The sequence below is a fragment of the Meleagris gallopavo genome, chromosome 9 (assembly GCF_000146605.3).
Source record: "Meleagris gallopavo isolate NT-WF06-2002-E0010 breed Aviagen turkey brand Nicholas breeding stock chromosome 9, Turkey_5.1, whole genome shotgun sequence".
In the NCBI taxonomy this organism is placed as follows: Eukaryota; Metazoa; Chordata; class Aves; order Galliformes; family Phasianidae; genus Meleagris; species Meleagris gallopavo.
The window spans coordinates 15,350,545-15,360,492 of NC_015019.2; the positions used below are offsets into that span (position 1 = coordinate 15,350,545).

Sequence of the window (9,948 nt, forward strand, 5' to 3'; positions counted from 1 at the left end):
AAATTTAAATCTAACCCAGAGAGAAAAAAAAAAAGATGCATAAAAATGTGATTCTTTCTTTGTCTGCATGGTTCTCTCACTTGTTAACAAGATTGGCAAACCCTGGAAGCTTCAGAAGTTCGGTTCAGATAAATTTGTCAGGGCTCCTTTTGTCTGTATGCTCTGCAAATTGCAAGTAAACAGGCATTTGTGCAGCCTCCAAATATTTGGGCAACATGCCTCTTGGAGGAATCTGTTATTTTTTCTTTGGGCCTAATGGACCGTAATTTTGGAAAGATGTATTTTTTTTTATCTTTCCAACTACTTTGTTTGCTCATAGTTTATGACGAGCTGATAAATAAAGTCGTACGACTTAAATCTGTCATTCTGGAATTCTGCACAAGTGGACAGATCCTGATCACGTCGAAGCAAATGACAGAAGCTTACAGGCCTAGGTAGTGGTAGTCTTGATTTATGCTGTAACTTGTCACTAAATTATTGAAAGTCATACACACCATGGACATAATCTCCCAGCTATTTAATGTACTTCCATCACAATTTGTTCCTCGTGCCAAAGGAAGATGAATTCATTGTCAGAATTAGACATGGAGATATAATTTTGTGGCCCATTAAAGTCAATAGCTCATTGTGTTAATTAAGTAATGATTACTAAATGTTGTCTGAAACCTCATAAGAACCAATAATTCCTTTTATCAAAAAATCAATTATACAGTTCTCTTCCAACGCCTGTTTATTTACTTTCCCATTTATTAGCACCTGATGAGTTAATTACGTATCTTCACAAAGATTTCCACTTCCCAGGGCTGGTCCCAGCGTTCTGAGTTTTCAGAGGCGCCGTGATGGTGGCCCTGTGCATAATTCTCACTTTCCCTTCTTTGGGTCACTCTCCTCAATTAGCCAGTGGCATTCCCAAATCTCTGCTCGCTCCCAGATCCCTTCCCAAATCCTGCCGCTCGCTGCCGTGGGAGCTGGCCGAGGGCTGTGTGCATCTGTTGGGCACAAATGACATCTAGTGGCCGTGCCCAGCAGTTGCCTGTTCCCAGCAGAACCGCGAGGAGTTGCCAGCGGCTCTTGGACTCAATGTGGCACCAGTCTGTGCGACTGACCGGGCTCTGGCTGCTTTGGCAAAGTGACAGTTTGGGGAGATGTTTCACAGACAGTCCGCCTCCAAAACTCTTTAAAACAATTAGAACCCCGTCTGTGCAAATAGTTCAAAAATCTTCCACAATATTATTAGGATGAATAGGGAATTATTTTGTTTTCTCTTTATAGTGTCCCCTAATAAGCCAGACAAGATACTCAGTCTCCAGCCATTCTATTGACTGTCTTTTCATTATTCTGGACAAAAGTGGAAAAGCCTCAAAGTGCTGTAAAATGGCACAGAGGGGCACTAAAGTTGTATTAGTGATGTTTCTGATCTTGTTATTCATTCCCTGTCAATGGCAGACAGCTTTAAAACAGGCACGGGAGCAGTATATAGAGAGCGGCATCACATCGGTGCTAGGAGAGAGTTCAGCCAGTACCTTACTGCAGGCTAGGGACCTAATCTTTGTATATATTAAAAAAAAAAAAAAAAGAGACAGAAGTAGTCACACCAAAAAACTTGCAGTCCATTTTCATCCATCTGTGTAAGCAGAGTTAGCGTGCATGCTGTGAGACAGTTGAAGATGTACAAAAAAGGGGTAGGGCTGGGCTAGAACTGTGCACAGTTCCAATAAAAGCTGAACACCACGTACACAACACTGAACGTTTCTCCTTTCCACCTCCTGTAGAAACATCTGCTGGTACAGATGCTCTACCTAGGAGTGAGGTCCCCTCTGTTGGAGTTTCCTTAGAGGATGACCTAAATATTTCAGAGTAGTGCAGCAAGTCAGCATGAGGCTGAAATGCCAATGAGAGCCACATCTGCCTTCCAGTTTGGGGGTCCTTACCTCTAGCCCTGTTATCATTCTCCTTCTGTTCCATGTCACCTTGCTGGCCAGGTCTGCTGGAGCTGAAAGCTTGACCTGGGGTTAAACAGACAGTAATAGAAACCTACAAGAGCAGATAGTTGATGAATAATAAAGCGCTTGATCAGCCTCTTACACCGCCATTCCTGTCTGATTGCAGTCTGTGATGCTCCTGTTGCACAGCCAGCGCCGCTACATCTTTGAATATGACCAGTCAGACTACCTGCTGTCGGTCACCATGCCCAGCATGGTACGCCATGCCTTGCAGACCATGCTCTCTGTTGGGTACTATCGCAACATCTACACCCCGCCGGACAGTGGCGCGGCTTTCATACAGGACGTCACCAGAGATGGACGGCTTCTGCAAACCTTGTATCCCGGGACGGGACGCAGAGTCCTCTATAAGTACTCCAAACAGTCTCGACTTTCTGAGATTCTGTATGACACTACTCAAGTCACATTTACCTACGAGGAATCTTCTGGCGTTATTAAAACCATACACTTAATGCATGATGGCTTCATCTGCACCATCAGATACAGGCAAACAGGTTTGTCTAGCTATAACTACTTTGCTAATTTTTGTTTCCCTGATTCTGCACTTACCTGTCATGAAATTCCATTATTTTTATGTCTACAAGTTCTTATTTTTTATGTTTCAGTAGAAAAATGTGTGTGTGTGTGTGTGTGTGTGTCTATGTCTCTGTCCACAGGCATATATAGCTGCCCCATTTGAAATATGGTTTTCTTTTTATTGCTTGGTTTGGAATAGCTCTTACAGTGTTTGATTGTTTTTATTCCACTGTGTGGATATTTGCTAAATACTAAATCAAGTTGTTTTATTGATTGCATTTTCAAGTTTCCCTGTTTATACCATAACGTAACATAAATTCAAAAGAACTGTTCATATAAGGAAGGAAATCACCATGGAAAATAAATTCAGTTTAGAATTATCTTGCAAGTAAATAGAAATCATAATTATGAATAAAAAAGCATTCATTTAAACAAATGTTAATAAAATATAAATATTCCGTAGAGCAAACATTAATAAAAGTTTGTGAGAGAATAATCTAGCATAGTTAGTGGTACTGTCTGAGACAGTCAAGTAGCAATGAGGCTCAAGGGTTTATCTGAGTTCGTAGCTTGTCTGTGCCAGTTCTGTAGGTTAAGTATTCTGTAGACGTAATTCATTTTTGTTCTTGCTTTTCCTCTTTCTCCTGTTTGTTGTGGACAGGTCCGCTTATCGGTCGCCAGATCTTCAGGTTTAGTGAAGAGGGGCTCGTCAATGCCAGGTTTGACTACAGTTACAACAATTTCCGTGTCACGAGTATGCAGGCCATGATAAACGAGACGCCTCTGCCCATTGATCTGTACCGTTACGTTGATGTCTCTGGCAGGACTGAACAATTTGGGAAATTCAGTGTAATTAATTATGATTTAAATCAAGTTATAACCACCACTGTGATGAAACATACCAAAATTTTTAGTGCCAACGGCCAGGTGATTGAAGTTCAGTATGAAATTCTCAAGTCAATTGCTTACTGGATGACCATCCAGTATGATAATATGGGCCGTATGGTGATCTGTGACATACGTGTTGGTGTAGATGCCAATATCACACGGTATTTTTATGAGTATGATGCTGATGGTCAGCTTCAGACTGTGTCTGTGAATGATAAAACCCAGTGGCGCTACAGCTACGACCTTAATGGCAACATCAACTTGCTGAGCCATGGAAACAGTGCACGCCTCACTCCTCTGAGATACGACCTTAGAGATCGCATTACCAGACTTGGAGAAATTCAATATAAAATGGATGAAGATGGTTTCCTCAGGCAAAGAGGCAATGAGATCTTTGAGTACAACTCTAATGGTCTGCTGAACAAAGCATACAACAAAGTGTCTGGCTGGACTGTTCAATACTGTTATGATGGTCTTGGAAGACGAGTTGCAAGCAAATCAAGCCTGGGACAACACCTGCAGTTCTTTTATGCTGATCTCTCCAACCCAATACGAGTTACTCACTTGTACAATCATAGCAGCTCAGAAATAACATCTCTGTATTATGATCTTCAAGGTCATCTCATTGCAATGGAATTAAGCAGTGGAGAAGAATATTATGTTGCTTGTGATAACACTGGAACACCTCTAGCTGTATTTAGCAGTCGGGGCCAAGTCATAAAAGAAATTTTGTACACTCCATATGGAGAGATCTACCAGGACACTAATCCAGATTTCCAGGTTGTCATTGGTTTTCATGGAGGGCTCTATGATTCTCTCACCAAATTGGTTCATCTGGGTCAGCGGGATTACGATGTTATTGCTGGTCGGTGGACAACACCAAACCATCACATATGGAAACACCTGAATGCTGTCCCACAACCATTCAATCTCTACTCATTTGAAAACAACTACCCAGTTGGCAGGATCCAAGATGTTGCTAAGTATACAACAGGTAAAAATAACACATTTCTCATGAAAATACACCCTTTGGTGAGATTCTGGTATGGATTCAAGATTTCAGAAATCCTTTGCAGACATCTAAAGTTAGTATTTGGCTCTAATCTACTGTATTCCTATGGGAGCCAACAACTCACAGACCTTTATCTGTTTTTTTAGTCTTTCTGGTAATCGGTAAAATAATTAATAGTTGTATCTGCTGCTTTTTTAAATGCTAAAATAAGGGGAAGAAAATGTAAGTTTTTTTCCATTATAAATAGAAAGTAGGTACACTATTGATTTGATTATTGCCATGCTTTATAATCACATGATTTCTTTCCTACAATAAATGCTGTAAGCAGTATTGAAAACAAATTGACATGAAATCATTTTTCTGCATAGCTTGGATTTCTGCAAACTACACTGACTTTTTCTAGGATTTACATGCCTCATTTCCAGAATCCCTTTTTTTGTTTGTCTGTTTTGTAGACATTGGAAGTTGGCTAGAGCTATTTGGTTTTCAGTTGCACAATGTACTGCCTGGGTTTCCAAAACCAGAGATCGAAGCTTTGGAGACAACATATGAACTTCTACAGCTTCAAACAAAAACCCAGGAGTGGGATCCTGGAAAGGTTAGCAAACACTCTGTTCAGTCGCTTCTGTTTCTAAAGTAAGCAATTTGATTAGAAAATGCTGGAGACCAAGGAAACAATGTGGCTGTATTTTTTGCTTGATTGACAAGACAAATAATAGTCTAACTACACTAGAAGCCTTCATGTTGTCACATTATTTACTGGTATCAAGTGGAGGACAATTTTAATGAGAAGCTTTTAGGCACACAGTGAAGAAACTTTGCAGCAAATGGATAAAAGCATGCACAAATAGAATGAACTGCAGGAATTTTATGGAATTTAAGAATTAAAACAACTGTTTTAATCTTTTAGTAACTGGTTTATATCTTTTAGTAAAGAAGCCTCAAGAGGTGTGAAATCACTAAGAATACAAACAAGTGTACAAGTTTGCTCCTCTGCATAGTTTTTGCAGGAAAACAGTAATGTTACTATAGGTGTGTAGAGGGTCTGTAAAACTCCAGGGCTAATTTTTACTGAAGAAGTGCTATGCAGCAGCTCATGGGGTCCAGCAATCACTGTAAGGGCCAGCTACTGATGTTCTGAGCAGGTGTTCATGTTTTGCATTTAATCATAAGAGCATCTGTTAACAAAGAAACATAATTTTACATAGAAGAGGTAGAATAGATGCCTTTCTCTTATTCAGCCAGGAAAAGGAAGCATAAAATGTTGTGAGTTCACGTCAGCAGCATTGAATACGCTTCTTTTCCCATGCATAGATGACCACATAGAGTGCAGAAGGCTGGAGGGTCATGTCCGTGGAGCATCTTCGTGCAAAATTGTCAGTGAGATATTGAAGAAGCTATAACAAAGGCACAAGAAGAGTATAATGATATATATTGTGTTGACGGACAAATAGACAGCTGGAGGGAGATTTTCTTCTGCACAATGGGGGGGGGGGGGAAGATCTACAGATCTGATGTGCCTACCTGGTTCCTATTGTTCTAGCATCTTGAGACCTTCACAGCCTGCTTTCCCTGAAGAATGGGCTATATAAACTGTTAGTGCTATTTTACAGAAGATATAATGAACAAGTGATTTGCTTAGAATTGTGTGAGAGTACAGATTTGAGTTCAGATTTCTCCATACCTACAATTCAAAAGACCAGCTGTTAGAGTGACAAGAGGAGAGAGGAAAAAAAAAAAAAGGAAAGATAAATATGAGAATAGCATTTGCGATAAATATGTTTTCTGTTTTTTTTTTTCTGGAAACTGAAGAGTCCAAGAGATATAAAGTAGTACTTTCGGTATTTAGAAAGCCTATGCGTACTTCCAGGCTTTATAGATGCGTACGACGGTTTGCAAACTAATTGCAAATCCATTTTAAGCAGCTAAGATACTGATAGGGACTGTGAGACTGTGAGATTTCTCTCCTGCAAACTTTGTTGGTGTTTTCTTTTCCAGACTATCCTTGGTATTCAGTGCGAGCTACAGAAGCAACTCCGAAACTTTATATCCTTGGATCAACTTCCTATGACCCCCAGGTATAGTGATGGCAAGTGCTATGAGGGAGTGAAGCAACCGAGGTTTGCAGCTATTCCTTCAGTGTTTGGAAAAGGCATCAAATTTGCTATCAAGGATGGCATCGTCACAGCGGACATTATTGGTGTGGCTAACGAGGACAGCCGGCGCATCGCTGCCATACTCAACAACGCTCACTATCTGGAGAACCTGCACTTCACCATAGAGGGCCGGGACACACATTACTTCATCAAGCTGGGGTCTCTTGAAGAAGATTTGGCCCTAATTGGCAACACTGGAGGACGACGCATCCTGGAGAATGGCGTGAATGTCACAGTGTCACAAATGACTTCCGTGATCAACGGGAGGACTAGACGCTTCGCTGACATACAGCTGCAGCACGGCGCACTGTGCTTTAACGTTCGCTATGGAACGACCGTGGAAGAGGAAAAGAACCATGTCCTAGAGGTAGCCAGGCAGAGAGCTGTGGCTCAGGCCTGGACTAAGGAGCAGAGACGGCTGCAGGAAGGGGAAGAGGGGATTAGGGCATGGACAGATGGAGAGAAACAGCAGCTTCTAAACACTGGGCGGGTACAAGGTTACGATGGATATTTTGTTTTGTCAGTGGAGCAGTATCTCGAACTTTCTGACAGTGCCAATAATATTCACTTTATGAGACAGAGTGAAATAGGCAGAAGGTAACAAAGAAAATCTCTGCCTTTGCGTCACCAAAGACTGCCTGTTTTTAAACGTAAAATGGTTTATTGTATTGGTTTTTCTAGATCAGAACTCTGTATATATAAATATAGAGGAAAAAACATATCCAACTGCCTTTAAATGTGACAGAAGATGGTATTTTAATATTGTTCGTTTAACTCTTCGAGAGATTACAGTGAAGATTTTTAGTTCTTGTGTGGCAGTATTCAAACCTTTCAGAAGCAGAGCGCGCAGGGCAGGTGTGAGCGCAGCATGCTCTGTCTTCTTCTAAAGAAACACTACTTCTTTTTTTTTGTTGGTAGTGGTTTAATAATTCACCAGTTATTTAAGAGGTTACAGAGCCTGATTCTGCAACCTATACTTACTGGGTAGTTTTATCCCATTGAGATCTCCCATAGGTTCAAGGGATTGCATTCAAAAACCAGACTGTGTATGGAAACTTTGTAGTTGCTCACCAACCCTGCACATGTCATTTGTCACAACTGTGATCTATGGGATTTTCTAACCCAACTTTTATTAGATACAGTACGTAAGTACTTTTATTGGATGCAGCACTTAAAGGCTGCCCCACGTGAGCTTTGTCTTTGCCGGGCCATAGCTGCCTCTCTCTCACTCGGTGAGGAGCACCGCATTGTGTCTGCATCTGCGTTCAGGGGCCTCTTCCCCAAGATTTCCCTGGCACTGGCTGTGGATCCCAGCAGCACACGTGGAGCTGCAGATCTTGCAGGGGGTGAGGGCTTGCCCTGCACGACTGGGACTCAGCCAGGTTCCAGGATGGGCCAGAACAGCACATGGTGAGCAACGAGTCAGCACGAGCCTCCCACCAACATCAGCAGGCTCCAGAATGGGCTTTAGCTCAGTGCTTTTGGGACAACCTTCGCTATTCAGCCAGGAGGGTCCGCGCGGTGCAGCAATGAGCAGCCGCACGGGATCAGTCCTGCCTGTAGTCCTTGGGCCAGGACCTTCTTTTCACAGATCATTTGGAAATTGTGGTGGTGTTGGGTTTAGGCATCATGTTATTTTCATCTCAAATGGATAATCCCACTGTATTGATCATTATTCCAAGTGTGAAGAAGATTGGTGGGTTGGGAGTTGATGAACCTAAGTGTGGATAGTACATATGTTGATAAACGTAGAACATTTCGGGGATGACTCTTCACTTTTCAGCTCAATATCTAGAGCACATAGAAAAGCATTATATTGCATGGGCAGAAACTTTTATTTCCCAAGGTATCATGCGCTGCTGGCACAGTTCTCTCATAGCAGAGTAGGAGATCCTTCTTTTCACTTGTCATTTTAACAGACCTGATTATCATGGGCAGGGGGAGGGTGCCTGGGAGAGAGGCTGGGTAAGCACATTTCCTTTGCTGACTTTCCAAAAGAGCTAGAAGTCTTGTTATAGAACCTGTGTATCTGTAACAGTGATGTTATTGCACATTTCTTTCAAAACAGATATAGTGAATATATTGAAGCAATTTCTGCTCACATTTCCCGAAGCTAACAAAGTGCTTTCTTTGTCTTTCTTCCCTTTCAAATTTTCATTTTTTCATCTTGTTTTTGGGCAGGTGGAGCAGATTGTACCAAAGTTAGGGATGAGCCTGAACTGGAACCTGAGACCTAGACCCTCTGGGTCTCAGCCTCACACAGACTCCCTCTACTCCTTCTGCAGCCAGAGCAGCTCTGGGGGTGCAGAGTCTGGCTCGGAGGTTCGGGGTCAGGTTGAGTAGATGCTGTCCCATTGACCACCCTCCATCCCAGCCAGGGGGACCCGTGGATCAAAACACATTTTGCTCAGGCTCATCATTAACTGTTGTACAGGATTTGGAGCTGCCAAGAGCAGTTCCGTTTGACACAATTTTCCATAAAATCATGGAGAATTTGAATACCTCCACACCAGCCTAAAAATGGATCTTTGAATCCTTGAGCCTCTAATATGCTTTTAATCAATGGAAAAATAATTTATGAATTGTATATAGAGAGTGCATTCATAAACGTGATGATGTATTTTATCACTGATCCAAGATGTCAAATATTAGAGTCTATTTTACTTATATTTTAAGCAATTATACTTTTTTGCAATTCAATAATGACGTATCATTTTCAAACTGCTTTAAATATCCATTATAAACAAATTTTTGAAGCTATTAGATTTACCTTGAACTGTGCATTTCTAGTATGTAATACCTATTTAGTTAGCTTGTGCCTTTAGTTTCTTAAAGTTATATTTGTATTATATGCAGGAAATGCACTTTGTATTACCTACAGCTGTGTTTTTTAATACTGCCTTGATTACTGTTGTTCTCAGATTATGCCAAAAGGTCAAAAAGAGTGGGAAGTGTTACAAGTTTGACAAGTTTGTCTCTAAGAGTAGGTTTGGCATTTTCCCAGTTCCTGGGTGGACAGTCTAAGGTATCTTTCTGAATAGTATTTCTTACAAGAATCTGGATGAATGAAGAATCTGGTGATATTACTTGGCCCTGTTAGAACAGGAAAAAATGCCTCTATCAAAACAGTTTCAGAAATTCAGGAAACTGAAAAGAAGCGTCGTGTTGAGTCGGCAGTGCTAAAGAGCATTCATTAATGAATGAGCACTGGGGGCTGAAGTCGTAGCACCACACGGGCCAGCAGTGATTTGTGAGAACTGCAGCTACAGCAAACAGCTGTGGGCCACTGTGTCCATGAACAACCTCAGATGGAGGCAGGGAACAGTTCAGTCTCCATTTTCTTCTTCTAGTAGCTAGAATAATTTCTGAGCAT

The 9,948-nt window shown here is 41.4% G+C and overlaps 1 protein-coding gene across 1 annotated transcript in view; it reads left to right on the top strand.

Annotated features, from left to right (window-relative positions):
* Positions 1–9,948, top strand: part of TENM1 (teneurin transmembrane protein 1) — a 268,505-nt gene extending 258,557 nt beyond the window's left edge. Inside the window, 4 exon segments of the mRNA XM_031554696.1 lie at positions 2,110–2,497; positions 3,181–4,401; positions 4,875–5,017; positions 6,418–9,948. Of these exon segments, the coding sequence (XP_031410556.1) occupies positions 2,110–2,497; positions 3,181–4,401; positions 4,875–5,017; positions 6,418–7,176 (2,511 nt within the window). The 3' untranslated portion in view covers positions 7,177–9,948.